Below are 21,117 nucleotides of genomic sequence, written 5' to 3' on the forward strand. Positions count from 1 at the left end.
TTTTAGGCATGACGTCATCACGCACACCATTTTTATCGATAAAAGGTCATTTGTGTGGAAACAGGCAGAAGACGGCAAATTTCGCAAAAAAAACAAAAAAAAAAAAAACACTTTCACTTTGTCGATAACAAAATAGCGCGAAAAGTGGATGGAAACTAGGCTACAAATTGCTGCCAGCGACAAGTACAAGGTGACAACAGTTACAGATGCGGATGCGTCTCTGCTTCGCACTGATCTGCACCTAGGTAAGGATATGTCAATTTCATTTTTGCTGGGAGGGGGCTGTCCTGTTTTCCACAAGCAGGAATCTGGTCACCCTAGTTCTTGCTCTACTATTTTCAGTGCACGGTTAAAAGTGTATGTTTGCTTGAGTGCAAAGCCAATCCAAAGTTTAGTGCAAGGATCGCTGAAAATGTATCTTAGAAACTTTGGGCATTTTCTTGAGAAATAAAATATGCACGCAGACCATTGAAAATGTGTAGTATTCTTTCAAGAGCTGGACCAAGAGAGAGGAAATGTGTGTTGCCATGCTGCAGTAATTTCTGACAGTCTAGCTGCACAAAAGCGAGTACGTTGCATATACCAAATTCAGATTTGGTGTGGCAGAATAAAATTTCGGATCATACAATTTCTTGATCAATTTCGCAATGCAGTCAGCGAAACTATGGCCGTGCACAACAGAATAAGCAAAAAGTCCTTCACTTTCGTGCATCTTCTCAGATTCTAAACTTTTCTTCACCAAAAAATCGCTAACACTCGGTGTGGCACACTTACTTTTAGCAGCATCCACATGCTTTTTGTATAAACATGCTGCGCGATGTCGGTGCGGCCTCCATGGGTGATGGAAAAGTGAGCTCCATAAATCTCACACCTCACTTTACTAGGCTGTCTGTGACTCCTTTTTTTTAGAAATTTAAACTCTTTTTGAAGATCCTCATTAAATGTATATGTATGCTTCCTTTACATTTTTCCAGCCGCAATTTCATCGGTGTGCTCTTTCAGACTGACTCTTCAGTCAGTTCACTAACTGGACGTCTATTGATAGTTTAATCCAATCATGTACTTCAAATAACATGGTGTGATTTTATTGGTTTTACAAGCCATATCCTTGGTTACCTTTGATTAGAATATTCACGTGACTGAGAAATCTGCTTAGGTGAGAGAGAGATTTTAGGAAAGGAGAAATACGGGACAAAACATTTTGTTCAAAATAAGTCAGGCACTAGAAAAAGTGCTTAAATACGGGACTGTCCCGGGAAAACGGGATGTCTGGCCACACTATGAAGAAACCGTTTAACTGAAACATTCACTGAACAGTCACTGTTCTTAAAAAGACAGTACCATTTTAACGTTTGTTAAACAATGTAAATACTACAAATTTTGCAGTATATAAAAAAAAAAACGTAACAATGTGTGATAAATGTGTGAACATGCATATATTTAAAGGGGCAATAACACATGAAATATTTTAACTTAAACACTGTAAATATCGATTAATTTAACAGACTCCTACAGCATCTATGCATTGGTTTGGTGAAACTTGGCAAAGCGTTCAGTCAGTTCTGGCTCATGCTGCCATATCTTTTCTAACTCATCTCAATGATGGGGTGTGTTCCATTCAGAAGTGATCATCCATATACCCCATTTCCTTCACACTTTACTATCTATTGTGAGAGTTTCAAAGGGCTTAAAGGTGTTCGGCTCAAAGAGTGGTCATTTTATTGGAAATTCTGTTTGGAATGACCCAACAGCTTGGCTACCATTATTATTCTACCATCAAAAAAGCCCTGTGAAGGCATCACTTAAGCCAAAATCCCCTAGACTACATTACATTGACAGATTGTTTAAATGAGCTACGGGTTTGTTTTTGAATGTTTGTGATTTCAAACTTCAGATGTCAAAACGTACACACAAACCCCTCAATCTGCTTTAAGATGCTCTCTTCTTATTTTGTACTCTCAGTACTTTTGTCCTCTCTTTAGTACTCTCATCTTCTTTTTCCCAACCACCTAAGGCAAGTTATTTTTTGAAATGTAGGGCAAACATGCAGTTATAGCAATGAATAATAAACGTTTTTGATCTAGAGCCATTTCATACAAATAAAGCTTATTATTAGACAAGGGACCAGTTGAAATTATTTTTTTGTAGTAAGCACCATTATGCCACAAATGCTTTCGATTAACAGTTAATTTTTATTGAACCTGGAACATTCCATTATATATCTGTACAATTGCCTTATCTACTGTGCATCAAACCAACATTTTTCATGGACACGTACGCATTTTTTTGTACATTTTTATTGTCAACCGAGTTTTATATTATCCTACACACAAAAAAGGCAAGTATAAAATAGATTTTTAGAAAAATGAAGCAATGAAAACAACAAGCAAGTTAAATTGACAATCAATCTTTATTTAAAGAAGGGTGAAAGAAAAAAGGACACTACAAACTAGGGATAGAAAGTAGCCAATTGTGGGGGGAAGAAACACCACTGCCAACACAGCAAAACACCAACAAATGTATAAGTAATTTGTATTTTTGAAACCCTAAATAAACTACAACATCCCCTCAAAATGTCCCTATTAACCCCCCCAGAATTACCCTCTATTTACCACGCTCCTCATGCGGATTCCATCCAAAGCAACTGATCCAGCCTTCTGGTTCCTTGCTCTGCTCCTTTTTATACCAAAAAACTCATCTTACAAAACAAAAGCGCCTGGATCCCTTCTGCGCGCATCACTGCCGTTCCACGAAAAAAGAAAAAAATAATTTGGTTCTAAAGAAGCCAATTTAGATGTCAAGTATCCTTTTCTGCGTTTAACTCCTTTAATTGTGGTTTGGTGGGGGGATGTGGGGCAAGGGTTGGGATCCTCTCCTACGGTTCCCGCTCCCGGTAAATTGATCCCGCTCCATGTATCCATCCTTATCCTAATCCTAATCCTGCTCCTGATCCTGAACTGATCCAATGATCCGGCTCCAAGGATCGGGACACAGTGAGCCCCTCCTCCAATCCAAACCTTTGAATACCAGCAAAATCAAAAAGAGGGAGGTAACAAGTTAGAATCACAGCTAAATGAACAGTTACTGTGTTCATCTATCATAAATTGATTATAGGAGCGGTATGTTAATTTTAGAATTTTTTTTCTTGTTAATAACAAAGGATACCAGACTATATGATATGCTCCGGAAGAAACTTATAGAAGCACCTAAGCGAATTAAAGTGTGCTTATTTCATTGAAAAAAACAAGAAAAACTAACTTCTAGAAATAAAAAAAAGACACTTTCCCTTGACAAATAAACAGTTTACAAGAGAACTACATATCTTAGGTATCTATAGATAAATCAACATGAGGGTTAAACAGTGGCCAAATCCCAGCACAGTCTGAACAACAGGCAATTTAAGGATAAATTCAAAATACCCCAAAAAAACAGAACAATGCTGTTTTAAATGTATGTACAAGCTTTGCAACATCCAGACAGTACACACATGCATGCTTAGCAGCAGTGACCAGTGGGGGGAAAAAAAATAAATAAATAAATAAAAAAATAAAAGGTAAATTAAAGAGGAAGGGGGTGTTGTGAAGGGAGGAAAAATGGTAAATCAAAACTAACGTGTTACTGAACAAAGAAAATCCAGAGTACTGGAAGTCTTTAGAAAAAAAAAGAACTGCGTTGTTTTATAGGTGACTAAAGCTGATTGTCGCCATACCATTGCTTCCTTAAATGAAATGCCTGCTCCTTCTCCAAAAACGCTTTATCCTACTATGAATGAACTGTGCTTCAAAATCCTTTATTCCAATGCTTTCTTTAATCCTGCTCTTCTGTTGTCTACAGAAAGACATGAAAAGGTAAAAGTAGAACAGTTGTCCAACAAAATAAAATAAAAAATCCCACCCCAGAAAAACAAAAACATTATAGCATCATTAACAAAATAAAACTATCAAATTAAACACACAACTACTTCAAGCATTTAAACATGTCCCTTGTCTCAAATATAGTATACAAAGGAGTATGACGATCCAGTTAAAATGTGATTGCGAGACAAACACACCAAGGTCATGGGATAGGAGACAACAACAACAACAAAAAAGGAATGACAGGGAAGGAAGTGAGAAAAAGGAGAACATTCACTTAACTACACTTAACTGTAGTCAAATGGCAGTCCAAAAAAATCTAATGTTCAGATATTCTGAGACAAACCAAAGATGAGATAAAGCAAACCAGGGAAAGTGGAGAGACAAAACAAGTCAAGAAAGCAATGAAGTATAACAGTGGGTCTAATTGAGGGCAACACAGGGTGTATGAGCATGGCCAGCCAACTGGCTGTGATGTGGATGTTTAGGTGCGGGAACGGGAGCGGCTGTGACGGGGCGAGTAACGTGGAGATCCTCGGTTGTGGCGTGGAGAGTAGCTGCGACTGCGGCTGTTGCTCCGGCTGCGACTCTTGCTGCGGCTGTGAGAGCGCGAGCGCCCATAACTGGGGCTGCGCGGGCCATCCACCTTTACGCGGATGTATGCCGTCTCACCCTGAAGAACACATAATGGAACACTTTCTGACTAAGAACTAAGAAATGATAACTTGCATAATATCATAACTGACAGTTCTTCCTGTATGTTGCCTATTGACAAAATCACTTACATTTAAAAGATCCATTCCATGGATCCTCCTAGTCCATGTGGCTCCATCATGGATCACTGACATCAAGCTTACCTTGATATTTCCCAATCCTTAAGCTATGCCCTGTCCTGTCCTTTCCAATGGCGGTCTACGTTGAAGAACTCACACCTACCTCATGTGACCGGAACTTAGTGTTATCCAGCTTTCGAACAGCGTAGGTCATGTCTTCTTTGCGCACAAACTCCACAACGCCAGTGCCATCTCGGAAAACGTCAGCATAACATACATCACCTGCTTCACGCATGTGATCCTTAAGGTCCTGCCAGCTGCCACTAGGAGGAAGTCCTGGGTAAAAAGATCAAATACAAATTACTCAAAGGGTCATGAAACCCCCTAATTTTTTTAGATGTTAACAGTTATGTACACATTGCACATAACTGAAAACAATGATAGCACTCATTTTGTTTAACACCAAGTAGAAAGTGGATAATTTTTGTTTTTTGTCACTTTGTTTTTACAGTTTAAAAACCAGTTAAAACAACATAGGCCTGTTGCAATTATTAATTATAATTAGTTCCCATCACATTTTACTAATCTAAATAAAGGAATCAAGCAAATACAGAAATGCCATGAATGGTGCAATTGTGTATCTAATTTTCTGATGCTTTTTCATTATTAGTCTCAGCCTCAGATTAGTCATTATTAGTCTTATGCCCATGCCCATGCCCAATCAGCACTAATCTTATTGGCTGGTTTGATGGAACTTCTGCAAGTAAAAGCACACAGGAGTTTCTTCAGTCCACCTGGAAACAGGTTCCTCGTTGATACAATGTGCACTTAGGTTAGTGACATCAAACCTTTGTAGATATTCAGAGTTTCATCTGAAGCACTTAAAAACAAGTAAAGCTGATATTGAGAAGAACTGCAGGTTTTACTTTGTTCACTGATTTATGTCTTTGAAATTCTCTGTCCTGAGGTTTTCTGTGCAGAACCGACATGCTTTCTGCTATTTTCCTGTGTTTTCTGTGCAATCGCTCGAAGAGCATTACATAAATTATTTACTTCCCCATGTCGGTTTTTTATTACAGTATCGTATATCTCTGATAACCCCACATCTAAATCACACATAATGCCAAAACTGTCTGTGATTGATCGCTTACATCCTAGAGATGAACGTAGTCTGGTGCGAAAAGTGCAAATCAATCCCAGAACAACAGCAAAGGACCTTGTGAAGATGCTGGAGGAAACAGGCAGACAAGTATCTATATCCACAGTAAAACGAGTCCTATTTCGACATAACCTGAAAGGCTTCTCAGGAAGGAAGCCACTGCTCCAAAACCGCCATTAAAAAAGCCAGACTACAGTTTGCAAATGCACATGGGAATAAAGATCTTACTTTTTGGAGAAATGTCCTCTGGTCTGATGAAACAAAAATGTAACTGTTTGGCCATAATGACCATCGTTATGTTTGGAGGAATAAGGGTGAGGCTTGCAAGCCAAAGGACACCATCCCAACCGTGAAGCATGGGGGTGGCAGCATCATGTTGTGGGGGTGCTTTGCTGCAGGAGGGACTGGTGCACTTCACAAAATAGATGGCATCATGAGGAAGGAAAATGATGTGGATATATATTAGCAACATCTCAAGACATCAGCCAGGAAGTTAAAGTTCGGTCACAAATGGGTCTTCCAAATGGACAATGACCCCCAAGCATTCCTCCAAAGTTGTGGCAAAATGGCTTAAGGACAAAGTCAAGGTATTGGAGTGGCCATCACAAAGCCCTGACCTCAATCCGATAGCAAATTTGTGGGCAGAACTGAAAAAGCGTGCGAGCAAGGAGGCCTACAAACCTGACTCAGTTACACCAGTTCTGTCTGGAGGAATGGGCCAAAATTCCAGCAACTTATTGTGAGAAGCTTGTGGAAGGCTACCCAAAACGTTTGACCCAAGTTAAACAATTTAAAGGCAATGCTACCAAATTCTAACAAATTGCATGTAAACTTCTTACCCACTGGGAATGTGATGAAAGAAATAAAAGCTGAAATAAATCACTCTCAACTATTATTCTGACATTTCACATTCTTAAAATAAATCAGTGATACTAACTGACCTAAGAAAGGGAATGCTTTCTACGATTAAATGTCAGGAATTGTGAAAAACTGAGTTTAAATGTATTTGGCTAAGGTGTATGTAAACTTCTGACTTCAACTGTATATTACTGAACCTGCAGAGTTGCGTTCACAATGCATGTTATTACTATAGTATATTTGTATATATTATAGTATATTTTTTATATAACATAGAAAAATTACTTATTTAATCATTCAGTTAATAACTGAATATGTATGCAATATGCAGTGATCTAAAAATGAGTGTGTAATCAATGTACTATGAATAACTGCATTATGAATGTTATTCAATATGTTAGATATTTAATCATTTATTGATTTAATTATCATTTACTCAGTTTAATACTCATTGCAAATCAATAGAAAACAGCTTAGCTTGCAGTCTCTCTCTGTGTAAGGCCTATGTCAGAAGAAAATGAGTTGATGTGATACAGACAGTGAGAGACCTTGGAAAACAGGAGGAGACTGGATGCAGGTGTCAAGCAAATGAGTAGGGAGTTAAGGATAAAGAACACCATCTGTAGCAGATTGGTTTCTCTAGAAAGAACTACAGCATCTTTCTATTAAACTTTGTATGACCCAAAGGGAGGTGTGCATGTGGATATTAAAAGGAAAATTTAATGAGCAGAGCTGGTGCTGATAACACCAAGGTCACCAAAAAAGGCACTGAGATGAAACCGCAAGTTGGGGCCAAACGTGACCAGCTGGAAGAGAGACGGTGATGATGAAACTAGGGGGCATAAGATGATTTTATTGGACGAAGAGGCCATCACTCGAAGAGAGAGAAGAAAAGAACTGTCAAAAGACCTGTGTAACAAGGTAATGGAATTTTATAAAGATGGAAAAGGATATAAAAAGATATCCAAAGCCTTGAAAATGCCAGTCAATACTGTTCAATCACTTAATAAGAAGTGGAAAATTCGGGGATCTCTTGATACCAAGCAAAGGTCAGGTAGACCAAGAAAGACTTCAGCCACAACTGCCAGAAGAATTGTTCAGGATACAAAGAAAAAACCACAGGTAACCTCAGGAGAAATACAGGCTGCTCTGGAAAAAGACGGTGTGGTTGTTTCAAGGAGGCCTTCAAGCCACAGTGTCTTGCACCCACTGTGAAATTTGGTGGAGGATCGGTGATGATCTGGGGGTGCTTCAGCAAGGCTGTAATTGGGCAGATTTGTCTTCGTGAAGGACGCATGAATCAAGCCACGTACAAGGTTATCCCAGAAAAAAATTTGCTTCCTTCTGCTCTGACAATGTTCCCCAACTCTGAGAATTGGTTTTTCCAGCAGGACAATGCTCCATGCCACACAGCCAGGTCAATCAAGGTGTGGATGGAGGACCAACACATCAAGAAGCTGTCATGGCCAGCCCAATCTCCGGACCTGAACCCCATTGAAAACCTCTGGAATGTGATCAAGAGGAAGATGGATGGCCACAAACTTGTCAAAGACAAAGGCCTTTTTTTAAATTTTGAGATTGCTTACATTTCAATTTTCATCTGTACCTTGATTGTCAGAGATGTCTCATAGCAACCAAACTGGTTAACGATGCTGCAATGCTAGCGTTTATTCTGCAGGTTTATGATAATCAAAAGAAAGTTTAATCCACTGTGTTTTGAACATATGTCTCAGCAAATGTTTACTAAAGTTTTATTGTCATATAATGTAGAAACTTTGACTCATTATTGTATTTAATTTAATAAAAGTGAAGGTTTATCATACGCTTTAAATCTCCCTCGGTGCCGACATGTTTGCGTGACACCTGCATCTCAGAGCTGAAGATTTCCGCACGAGTTGTAAGTAGGGATGCACCGATACCACTTTTTCTCTTCCGATCCGATTCCAATATCAGAAATCTCAGTATCTGCCGATACCAATCCCAAGCCGATACTAGTGTTTTTTTTTTTGCATAATCAGTTTAGAATATCTTTACATTATTGTGTGGAAATAATTGGGAGTACTCTTTAATATGTAAAGAAACACAAACCTCTAACTACACATTATTTCAATATAAATGTATAGCTTAAGAAACACATTATTAACTAGTATACTGGATAATGTAGCAGCAAAATTAACAGTAATTCCAGTCTTCAAGTCTTCAGTAGAAAAGAAACGTGTGTTTTTTTTTGTTTTTGTTTTTTTAAATGTTTCAGCTAGCATCTGGACTTTAAAAGATTCAGATCTCTTTTTTGTTCAATTTAGTTGTAAGACATCAGTCCACTTTTCATTCACACAGTTATTTTTTGGAACCCATTCAACTTAATGTTATAAATTGTAAACAAATACTAATGATGACAATAATAATAAATAGTTATTAATATTATTGACTTTTAATTTTAGAATTACAACAGTAATATTTAAATCATGCACTTTTTAAACCCTCATGCTTTTTTGACATTCTAAACTCTCCAGGAAGTCCTGTATGTGTCTGTTTGTAGGCAAGTTCACAGTAGTTTAATTTGCGTCTTATTCAAATTCTGGTAAAATACACCTCTGGTGCCGTTCTAATTGCATATTTATAAGTGAACCGAACTATTGAGCATCTACATCTGAGATGCTGTTCTTGAGTAGCGCTCAAATACTGCGCACCGCTGTGAAGGCTAAAAAATAGCCGTGAGTGCATCACCAGCCTGTGCGCGAGTTTGTGTCAACAGAGCAGCACCATTCACTTAACACGCTAGCGCTGCGCATACTATATATTTATTTATTAAACACAGCCTTTTGTGATTCACAGAGCTATCGCACGTCTTCAAGTGGCTTTGAATAAAATGCATGAGTCATATGAACTGCTTTAATGGTGTTTTTATGGTTTTTATGTCATTTTTGGAGCTTGACAGGAATGAACATGACTAACAGTATCAGATTTGGATTGGGCTCGTCGGACCGATACCCGATCCATCTAAAAGCTTCAGTATCGGAGCCGATACCGATCCAGGTATCGGATCAGTGCATCCCTAGTTGTACGTCCAACATAAAGTGCCGTTCCATTGCAGTTTTCCCAGTATGATGTTTAAAATTCCGAGTTAAATGGGAGGAAGCATGAATCATCACAGCAACAAACTCCGACAGAGCGCAGCGTGACATTCTGCCCGGGGCAAAGACAGCGCTCCAAACTCTATTTTGATTCTTGAGACTTTAAGCTTCCAAATGGTACATGATTTATGAGGATTGGTTCAGTATATGAGAAAATATTCAATAAATTTGTACATAAAAAAAAAAAAAAAAGGTCTAAATACCCCAAAACCCACTCAAAATGCACAACTCTAGTCCTTTTACATGACTGAAATTAGAGTTGTTACAATTCTTTCACAGCAATTTAAATTACACTCTTAGTGAACAACTGTAATATGATTCAATAATGAACAAGGAATAAGGGCTAAGAATACTAACTTTGTAATATGTGGCACAGGCCCAGACTATATCACAAATATAGCCAGTTATTTTTTTCATTATTGAAGTTTTAATCAGGCTATTTGTCCGGCCGAAATAAAAAAAAACAAGCATTAATGTCGAGCCCTAACTACAAATGTATTATAATAACTAATATCATATCAACAACCCTATTATTACACAAGTAATATTTCTCTAATAATTTCTTAATTTGTACAATGCATTGCTATGGTATCTGGTTACATGCAGTAATTTTCTGTGTGAAGTCGTATTAACAAAAGCCTTTGAATGAGCGCCTGTGAATTGCAATATGGTAAAATGCTCTCATCTCTGCTTCTGTCCACAAAAAACCTGGTGTTATTAGATTTTCAATTTGTAATTGTATAGTAACATGTAGTGGCATGAACGCAACAAATCCGTTATTTTGTGCATGAGATTCATGGAGTAAGCACAGACAGAACCACCTCACGTGCGCTCAGAACAGAGCTTCGCACAGCAGGGTGTGGCGCGTGCAGACTGTTTTATTGATTAGATCACAGCCCTTTGCAGTTTAATATTTATAAGGTCATTTCTTGATTTTATTTCGATGGATTGTTCAGACCTACACAATGCAACAGAAAGATGTGTGTAACAGGGTTAAAAATGGGAAAGGAGGCGGCAGGAACCGGCTGAACAGTCAAAGTAATATTTTAATAAGAACTTAAAGACACAAACAATTACACACGGCAGCTGCGTGTGGCGCTCTCTCTCTCTCCTGAACTGCCGCAACCGGCTGCATTTATCCCTCTCCTTCCTCCTCATCACAACGTGCTGTTTTTGCATTATTTCGCGGAACACATTCTTTTTAGCTCATCATATTGAATTCAGACTGCAAGCTCACAACTTGAGTATCATTCTCTTGCCGTGCCGCTGGAGGGCCGTTGCTGAATAGCGGTGCAGAAAACTCTAATGTACAGTATCTCACAGGAGTACACCCCTCACATTTTAGTAAATATTATATCTTTTCATGTAACAACACTGTAGCAAAGTGTCAATTCTTCAATGTAAAGTAGTGAGTGTACAGCTTGTATAACTGTAAATTTGCTGTCCCCTCAAAATAACTCAACACACAGCCATTAATGTCTAAACCAATGGCAACAAAAGTCAGTACACCCTTAAGTGAAAATGTCCAAATTGGGCCCAAAGTGTCAATATTTTGTGTGGCCACCATTATTTTCCAGCACTGCCTTAACCCTCTTGGGCATGGAGTTCACCAGAGCTTCACAGGTTGCCACTGGAGTCCTCTTCCACTCCTCCATGATGACATCACGGAGCTGGTGGATGTTAGAGACCTTGCGCTCCTCCAGCTTCCGTTTGAGGATGCCCCACAGATGCTCAATAGGGTTTAGGTCCGGAGACATGCTTGGCCAGTCCATCACCTTTACCCTCAGCTTCTTTAGCAAGGCAGTTGTCGTCTTGGAGGTGTGTTTGGGGTCGTTATCATGTTGGAATACTGCCCTGCGGCCCAGTCTCCGAAGGGAGGGGATCATGCTCTGCTTCAGTATGTCACAGTACATGTTGGCATTCATGGTTCCCTTAATGAACTGTAGCTCCCCAGTGCCGGCAGCACTCATGCAGCCCCAGACCATGACACTCCCACCACCATGCTTGACTGTAGGCAAGACACACTTGTTTTTGTGCTCCTCACCTCGTTGCCGCCACACACGCTTGACACCATCTGAACCAAATAACTTTATCTTGGTCTCATCAGACCATAGGACATGGTTCCAGTAATCCATGTCCTTAGTCTGCTTGTCTTCAGCAAACTGTTTGCAGGCTTTCTTGTGCATCATCTTTAGAAGAGGCTTCATTCTGGGACGATAGCCATGCAGACCAATTTGATGCAGTGTGCGGCATATGGTCTGAGCACTGACAGGCTGACCCTCCACCCCTTCAACCTCTGCAGCAATGCTGGCAGCACTCATTCGTCTATTTCCCAAAGACAACCTCTGGATATGACGCTGAGCACGTGCACTCAACTTCTTTGGTCAACCATGGCGAGGCCTGTTCTGAGTGGAACCTGTCCTGTTAAACCGCTGTATGGTCTTGTCCACCGTGCTGCAGCTCAGTTTCAGGGTCTAGGCAATCTTCTTATAGCCTTGGCCATCTTTATGTAGAGCAACAATTCATTTTTTCAGATCCTAAAAGAGTTCTTTGCCATGAGGTGCCATGTTGAACTTCCAGTGACCAGTATGAGAGAGTGAGAGCGATAACACCAAATTTAACACACCTGCTCCCCATTCACACCTGAGACCTTGTAACACTAACGAATCACATGACACCGGGGAGGGAAAATGGCTAATTGTGCCCAATTTGGACATTTTCACTTAGGGGTGTACTCACTTTTGTTGCCAGCGGTTTAGACATTAATGGCTGTGTGTTGAGTTATTTTGAGGGGACAGCAAATTTACACTGTTATACAAGCTGTACACTCACTACTTTACATTGTAGCAAAGTGTCATTTCTTCAGTGTTGTCACATGAAAAGATATAATAAAATATTTACTAAAATGTGAGGGGTGTACTCACTTCTGTGAGATACTGTATGTACATACATACTATACATGTACATGTCTATGTGCTGTTAATTTTGCTGCTACATTATCCAGTAGACTAGTTATAGTAGTAAAGTTGTTAATAAGCTATACATTTATATTGAAATAGTGTAGCGAGAGGGTTTGTGATTCTTTACATAAGAGTACCCCCAATAAGTTCCACACAATAATGTAAAGCAGTGGTTGCGTTTGACTCTCATCGTCCGTCATTTTGACGGACAGGGTCGTAAAAATTCCGTCATAATCTATTATTAACCATAATTTTAATTTTCATATTTTAATGATAAGACATTTAATAGCTTTTCTTTTCGGTCACATTTTCATTTTTAATCATGAACATACAGGACGAGCATATAGCAGATTATGCATTTATTTATTTATGAAGAGAACAGAGACAGCGGAGGCCACTAAAACACGACATATGAACAACGCAATATTACAAAAAACAAATACGATTAAAATATGAACAAAATACGTAAAAAGAAATGAACTGAACAAAACTCAATCGACAACTCAAACCTTCCTCCTGCTCCACATCGATTTAAACCGGGTGCTCGCCTGTGCGTAATCAAACACATCAAGGGAGACTGGTGCTGAGGCAATTGTCATTAGATTTTGCATCTTTGCCTCGAACAGACGACTTCTCGTGGCAGTTTTAATTTGGTTCTGGAGGCTGAACCCGCACTCTGCTGCCACACTGGAGACTGGAATTACCAGCGCTACTTCAGCCAAAGTTTTGAAGTCAGGAAAAATTTCTCCCAGGGAAGCGATCAAAAGTTTGCAGGATTCTCTGAATGTGGGATTTCCCGATCCTGCAAGCACTTGCTTCTCTGGGAGGAAATCCCAAAGCATGCGCTCCTTCTGCACCTGGGACCGGTTGCACCAGCTGTGCCTAAGTTAAAACTTAGCCTAGTTGTGGCGTAAATGGGCACCAAGTCACAATTTATGCACAACTAAATATTTGAGCGTTGCACCATTAAACTTAGGTAGCACGTAACCCTACGTATAAACTAAATATTTACGGCAGACTCTGACCGGGAGTAACTGTTGGAATAAAAAAAAAAGCAGACTCATTTAATGACATCAATGAGCTCATGTTTTGGCTGACAGGCGTCAATCCTTTCGACATATGGTGTTGGCATTTACACTCGTTTACATTTACGAGAGAGAAAAAAAAATAAAACTTCCTTTTAAACAGCTCTTCAGCATGAAACCGTTCTAACGGTGCCGTCTTCAGGATGCATCGCCCGGTGTCAAGTTTCAAAATATATGAAAAATATAAGATATTAAAATTAATAATTGTCTATTTTTCCAGCCTGTTGTATTAGTATTTATCACCCCTCATTTATTTTAGATACAGTTCCTATATATTGTTATTTACACAGGGCAAATATACTATTTATTAAATCTACTTTTATTACGTACCATATTTTAATGGGGATATAATTTATTACAGCTGACAGTTACATGAATAAACAAGGTTTGAACATCAACCGTAACAAGATCAAATTGAAGTTCACAGCTTTTTAACACTTCTGTGTACAAATTTGAAGGCTTCTTATTGGATAAATACAGGTAAACGTCATAATATGCGACTATGCATTACTTTACAGAGAGCTTACGACCTACTAGTTAAGTCTTGCCTTAAGAACAGGTGGTGCAACCAAATTAAGCACCGACTTAGTTACAAACTAACTAGTAGTTACTAAGCCCTTAGTTTGAACTTTACGTCCTAACTTACGTGAGAACTTACGGACAGCTGGTGCAACCCTACCCAGTGGTGCAGCTGCACCCCTCTGTGACCCGTAGTGGTCACAGACACGCTCCAAAACATCCAGCCCATAGCTCTTCAATGCGCTGTCAGCACCCAGATAGCGAGATGCATTGAGTACGGTGTCGAGGTCAGCGATGAGACCCATATGCTCCGAAGGGAATCTTTTTCTGATAGATTTGGTGACCTCCGCGATGTACTCTGTGCACAAAACTGAAAAGCTCTCCGCGTCTGCCTGCGTCAGCGTTATGCCACAGAACTTGCAGTCTTGTAAAGCCTCATTGAATTTCATCTCCGCCTCACCTGGACCATTCATCAAGTCCTCTAAGCTAGCAAGGGTCATGTTCACGATAGGTTGGACGGAGGAGATGTTAACATCTTTTTGGAACTTGAGATTCATGCGGTTCACCACGGACAAGACGTCAGTCAGCAGGTGAGTTAAGGCAAGGAATATGTATTTTTGGAGGTGCTTTCTAATACCCTTAGCTACCGGGCAGTCTCTTGCAGCTTCCTCCTTGCTGCCACTTGCTTGCCCCATAACATTAACTGCCGGTGACTGATAAACATTGTCTGTTGTTTGTCCTTCATCCTCCACCACATCTGCATCAGCCCCTCTTTTATCAACATCATCACAACTATTTGGCCATTTGAAGAAACGTTTTTACAATTGTATGTAGCGGTGACTAAAGCTACAAAGGACAAAGACGTCATACACTGAGATCAAAGACGAGACAATACTAGATAATAGCTCATTAATGTGTGTACTCGCCACCAACTGGACAGGGGCGGGAATTACAGTTACAATAGATAACCCTCCCTGTAATCCGACAAAATGACCATCATATTTTTCAGTCACTGCTAAAAATAAATAAATAGGTCAATGATGGAAAATATTCGGTTAAAACGACCTCTGATGTAAAGATATTCTACACTGATTATGCAAAACAACACTGGTATCGGATCGGGAGATAGTGAGATTTCAGATATTGGAAAAGCGGTATTGATGCATCCTTAATAGTAACCATGATTTTACTGTAGTATTGTAACCATGACAGAAACCATGTTAATTTTGTGGTTACTATGATTTTACTAAAAATACCATGGTTAAACTATGGTTACTGTTGTACAACCATGCTGATTTGTAGTGAGGGCAAATCTCTTGAAGTGTTACCAAACAGAATATTTTTACATTGGATTTGGCTATATTTGTTTCCCGAAACAGTGACCCTAAAAATGTGATACAAACCAAACTGTGAGAAAAAAAAAAAAAAAAAACTTTAATTACTAACTCAACATTTTAACTGGTTACGCCACATGTATCAACATAAAGTGCATTTAAAACTTAACTTATATTCAACATTCAGAAGCTGTACATCACTATTGAAGAAATTAATTTGCTATTAAAAATAAAAGTGAATGGATATCGTAACGTGATCCGAGTATTTTAATTATACGCAGAAATCCCACATCTTCATCAACGGAGTAGAGCAACATAACTTTGGCTATAAACACCAAACAATTTCATTTTTGGCCAAACTAGCACCAAGTACCTGCTTAAATACGAAAGGGTGTGTGTGCATTTTTGGGCTCACCTGCGGCTCTGTGCACGCCACGTGCTATCCATCCTCGGGTGATGTCAGTGTAGATAGCTAATCAAATATCGATGTACTACCAGTATGCAGCACTCTGTTTGCAATCTCTGCAAACAGTGCCTGTTTTTTGTTTTTTTTTATGTTTTTTGACCATCGCTGTTGTGACTAACTGCAATAATAAAAAGTTCCCAGACAGGAGGCTTGTTTTCTCCGCTGGCCATTTTCAACTACATACTACCGTGTGCAGAACTGTGATGTCATCAACTGATTTAACATACTAACAGTTAATAGCACAGCTTCTCTCTCTAGAAAGTTGACCCACATGAAACACAGGCGGAGCATGTCCATCTACAGAGCGATGCAGGTGCATTAGCATAGGTTATAACTGCATTAAAGGTCTGCAACCCAACCCCAACGGGACCCGAGAACCTGACGGGTTTCGGGCCGGGTTCGGGTCAGTTTTTCAAGTAGGACTTCGGGTTTGGATGAATGAAAAAATAAAGAGGCTTACCAAATTTGTTTCATGCATGCACTCTCACTTAGATACGCGCAAACGGACGAGTTAGGGGCCGTTCACACCGAACGTGTTTTTGCGCACGTCCGTCCTGTTTTCACATTGTTTAAACACTTGATGGACGAATATCTTTGACATTTGCACCATGTCCGGCACATTTTAAACACCATGTCAAGTTAAAAAGAACTTCAAATTGTCAAAAACGCATGTTGAGACACCTGTGCTCCATTTCATTCTTTGTGCAGTGTCTAGACTGTTTTCAGTGCAGTTGTCACCAAGATTCAACAATATGAACAAGTTCAGGCTGCATAGAAGTGTCTGTTGCAGTATTTCATATTATTCCAGATTGTTCTACCCCAAGAGGGGACTGTTACATTGTTTCATTTTATTCCACATTGTTCAGCACCAAGTGAAGTTTCAGTGCATAAACGATAAGGCAATGCTTTTTTCCCCTTCTGCTCTAGTGTACTAAGGGGCTGTTGTGCCTTGTTAAAACCGTGTACGTTTACGATTTCAGTACTGTTACGACTGTTGCCTATATGCTTACATAAAATACAGCCTACTACAACAGTACTTGCTAGAAGAAATTAATAAGCGATTTCGTGTTCAGGTCGGGCTTAAAATCTGACGGTATCGTTCGGGCCGGATAGGGCCACACGGTCTCGGGTACGGGTTGGGTTTGGGTTTCATTTTAAGGCCGACGCAGACCTCTACTGTGCATGTCTATTTGGCACTTTATTTTCTTCACCAAACTGTATCCAGATGCGTCATTAAACTTGAGATGAACCGCAGTGCAAATGCTTACCGAACCATGGGTTGCGAACCGTACGGTTTGTTTTTTTACTAAGAACTGTTACACCCCCAATACCTAGCCTAAAACAGAAATTTTCTAGGCTAGTCACTAAAGTTGGGAACCGAGAAACCGGTTCTTGTTCAGAACCGGTTCCATTCTTTAAAAAATACCGGGATTGTATGATCTTCGTGACTTTCGGTTCCATTAACGGTTCTCCAGCATGCAATTTTCCACCGATGTGGCTGGAACATCGTCCTCCAATAATCTGAGTGTTTCCAGCAGCGCATCTCTGCAGCAGTGCAGCCCTCTACTGACTCTACAACGTAAAAACACAGTTCTACCAGTGTATTTAATTACCAATCGAACGAGTCTTGAGTCGGCTCTTTTTACAGCTTGAAACATATGCACTTCCAGTACAGTTCGATTCCTGAAATAATTATTCAAATGAGCCGGATCTTTTGAATCAACAGCACGAAACATACAGCGCTTCCAGTATAGAAGTAATCTTATACTGATGTGCAAGCTATGAATGTCCAACTCAAAATTAAATAAGAACTGTTGAAGTCTCATAAGCCTGAAGTACAACAGTGGGCTACAAAACACTGTCTAAACTGTCTCTGGAACTGTTACTGTTTATTTAATGATGACCTGTGTATCTATTAAATCAAGCAGTGCAGTTACTGACTAGTTGTTCATATGACAATGTATAATAAAGATACACAAGTTTTGTTGTAATAAGTGGAATTTTATAAAATAATAAATTAAATAATGAAATATGCCATCACATTTGTGTTGGTTTAGTTTTCTTTATTTACAGACCCCCTACAGTGAAAATCACGTTTTTAGCCTTGTTTACATGCCCATATGGTGATTTTTTATATGCTAGAAGACATACCATGAGTGAAATTAGCAGTCAACATGACTGAGCATTTTCACCTTGGAACTAGTCACCAAAGACAGTCTCAAAAACACGGATTCAGACAGCCAGGGTTTCATACGTCACAAACCTAAGGAACCAATCCCGTTAACTTGCTGGGTGGGGCTTTCCATATCATTAGCACACGCTACGGTGAAGCGAGAGGTATCTGGAGAAGCCAAGTGTAGCTACGTATCGGTATTTTGCAAGACATGTTCCGTTTTCGGATGCAAAGTTGCGAAAGGACAAATGGTGAACCAAATATTCTGAAAATCCGAGATAAATGGGTGCAGTTTATTTGGAAAAATCGTAATGTCCCAGCAAAACTTCCAGAGAAAACTCGGGTTGGCAGTAGTCATTTTCCAGAGAACTGTTTTGAAAATTTTACCCAAAAACAGATGGGTTTTGCCACTAAACTTATATTGAAACCCAACGCAGTTCCATCAATTTATCCTGGGGACACAGCGAGCCCAAACTGCAGGCAAGCGGTGCAGGGATGAGTGGAGATGGAGGCGGGGACTAATTTTCATATTCATAGATCCATGCATACTAAATGAGGCAAAGGTGTAGTTATCTCTAAGCCATTTTAAGGCATGAAGGGATTATTTTCATGGAAAAAAACTTTTAAATATGCAATTTTGATTAACATAGATTTTTGGGGTTAAACCAGTGACTGGAGAGGGACTTTAAAAGAGTAAGGATCTATTATTGGATTGTATTTATGTCTCTAAAAAGTCTGCAAACACACCTTTTACAAGAACTGTCTTAAATGTATTTCTGATTTGTTATATCTGCTCTGTACAAATCTAAAATGATCTCATTATTTGGTAACCGACAGCAGAGGGTAGTAAATGCAATAAGAATTGTATTTCTCATTTGTAAATAATTCTTTAAAAAAATAATTTTAAAAAGTACTAAAACAATTACTGGAACTGCTAAGGAAATGGAACTGTTAAGAGGAATCTGAATTGCTAAATTGCTTAAAATTCCCAACCCTACTACTTACTCAAAAGCATACATTTTTTCATGAGCAAAACGAACACATCAACATGGTCCTGTGAAAGACGGGATGGGACTAGATCGCATACAGGTACAAGGGACTTCAACATTTTTATAACACAAAAAAATACATATTCACAGGGTTTCCACTCTTTTTAAGGCACAATTTTCCAGGACATTTCCAGATTTTGTGTGCCCAAAATGTATAAATAATAAAAATAAAAAAGCTCTAAGCATGATACAAGCTCTTGGAGGTGCTAGGACATCAACCATGAATTATAACGCATGGAGGGCCTGCAGACCGTAATTTGCCAGTTTCTGATCTAGTCCATTGGGAGATTAGTTTTGGAGGAAGTAAGGAGCACAACAGAGAAGCACTTTTGAATGTCAAGGTTAAGAGTAACAGGGTAGACACACAGTCATGAAACAAAACAGAATACAACACACCACACTTCCACTCACCTGACACTATGACCCTGTATTCAGAGCGCCTGGATGGAGGGCCATATCTGCCTCTGGGTGCTCCAACACCACCACCTCCACCTCTTCCACCTCCCCTGCCACTCCTTGGGAACTCCACTCGAAGACGATAGCCATCATAGTCATAGCCATCTCGTCCATACACAGCATCCTCTGCATCTCTGCAAAGACAGAAAACCATCAGTTGACTTATTGTGGATCTTCAAGTGACCCTCACTGTTTATCACAGTATGAATATTTTCAAACATGTACGGAAAGAGGATTTGCAGTTAAAAAGTACTGCAATAAATAAAATGGACTATTTCCATAAAAAGTACAATGACATGCATTAGCACTGATTGGCCTCCTGTATTCTACCTAGGCATATATATTTGGTCAAATGTACTACTTCCTACTTATTCCCTGGCTGACAGACTCATATAGTACGTAATTATAGCACAAAGCTGTATCATTTTAAATATATTATTGGCTATTAGTTTAGCAACACCTGTAAAAGAGCCGAAACTGTCATTTGATAGCGAAGATACAGGCCGGACTGGGTTTGTTTGGTTTGTATATTTACCTCGGATCCTCGAACTCCACGAATGCAAACGGTGGACCTCCTCTTCGGTTTTTCAGGTCGATATCCCGAATGGCTCCGTATTTGTAAAACACATCCTCCACGTCCTTGGTGCGAATATCGGGGGGTAAATTGCCCACGTAAATCCGACAGTCGTTGTTCCCTGCAGGGCCTCGAATAACACCAGACATATTTAGCGAGAAATTACGCTGATAACGTTGAAAGCTTACGGTGTCCGTCCGGCGATATTACAAACGAATTAGCACTACTGGCTTGATATAAATTCCCCAACTAAAGCTGCAGATTATCCCTCAAGACGAGAGAAGACAAACAACAAAATACCTCTAAATATGGCGCCGTCTCTTTCTCCCTCTACCCAAGCTCGTGAATTGCGACTGCGCGGAGGAGCTATACGCGCCAGGGTAGGGTTGCACCAACTGTGCGTAAGTTCTCACGTAAGTTAGGACGTAAAGTTCAAACTAAGGGCTTAGTAACTACTAGTTAGTTTGTCACTAAGTCAGTGCTTAATTTGGTTGCACCACCTGTTCTTAAGGCAAGACTTAACTAGTAGGTCGTAAGCTCTCTGTAAAGTAATGCGTAGTCACATATTATGACGTTTACCTGTATTTATCCAATAAACAGCCTTCAAATTTGTACACAGAAGTGTTAAAAAGCTGTGAACTTCAATTTGATCTTGTTACGATTGATGTTCAAACCTTGTTTGTTCACGTAACTGTCAGCTGTAATAAATTATATCCCCATTAA

The 21,117-nt window shown here is 39.5% G+C and overlaps 1 protein-coding gene across 2 annotated transcripts; it reads right to left on the reverse strand.

Annotated features, from left to right (window-relative positions):
• Nucleotides 1-2,391: 2,391 nt before the first annotated feature.
• LOC127430553 (serine/arginine-rich splicing factor 1B-like) lies at nucleotides 2,392-20,745 on the reverse strand. Of its 2 annotated transcripts, XR_007895458.1 has the most exons (5): nucleotides 20,356-20,745; nucleotides 19,776-19,954; nucleotides 4,791-4,963; nucleotides 3,710-4,527; nucleotides 2,392-3,017 (listed from the first exon to the last, which is right to left on the reverse strand). XR_007895458.1 is itself a non-coding variant. In XM_051680379.1 (4 exons), exons 1-4 carry the CDS (start codon nucleotides 20,541-20,543, stop codon nucleotides 4,339-4,341), a joined length of 729 nt encoding a protein of 242 aa, XP_051536339.1. In that variant the 5' UTR covers nucleotides 20,544-20,745; the 3' UTR covers nucleotides 2,392-4,338. The 2 variants fall into 2 exon arrangements, 1 of the variants encoding a protein (XP_051536339.1); XM_051680379.1 differs by having other exon boundaries at nucleotides 2,392-4,527.
• Between the last annotated feature and the right edge of the window lie 372 nt (nucleotides 20,746-21,117).

The sequence above is a fragment of the Myxocyprinus asiaticus genome, chromosome 40, assembly GCF_019703515.2.
Source record: "Myxocyprinus asiaticus isolate MX2 ecotype Aquarium Trade chromosome 40, UBuf_Myxa_2, whole genome shotgun sequence".
Classification (NCBI taxonomy): domain Eukaryota; kingdom Metazoa; phylum Chordata; class Actinopteri; order Cypriniformes; family Catostomidae; genus Myxocyprinus; species Myxocyprinus asiaticus.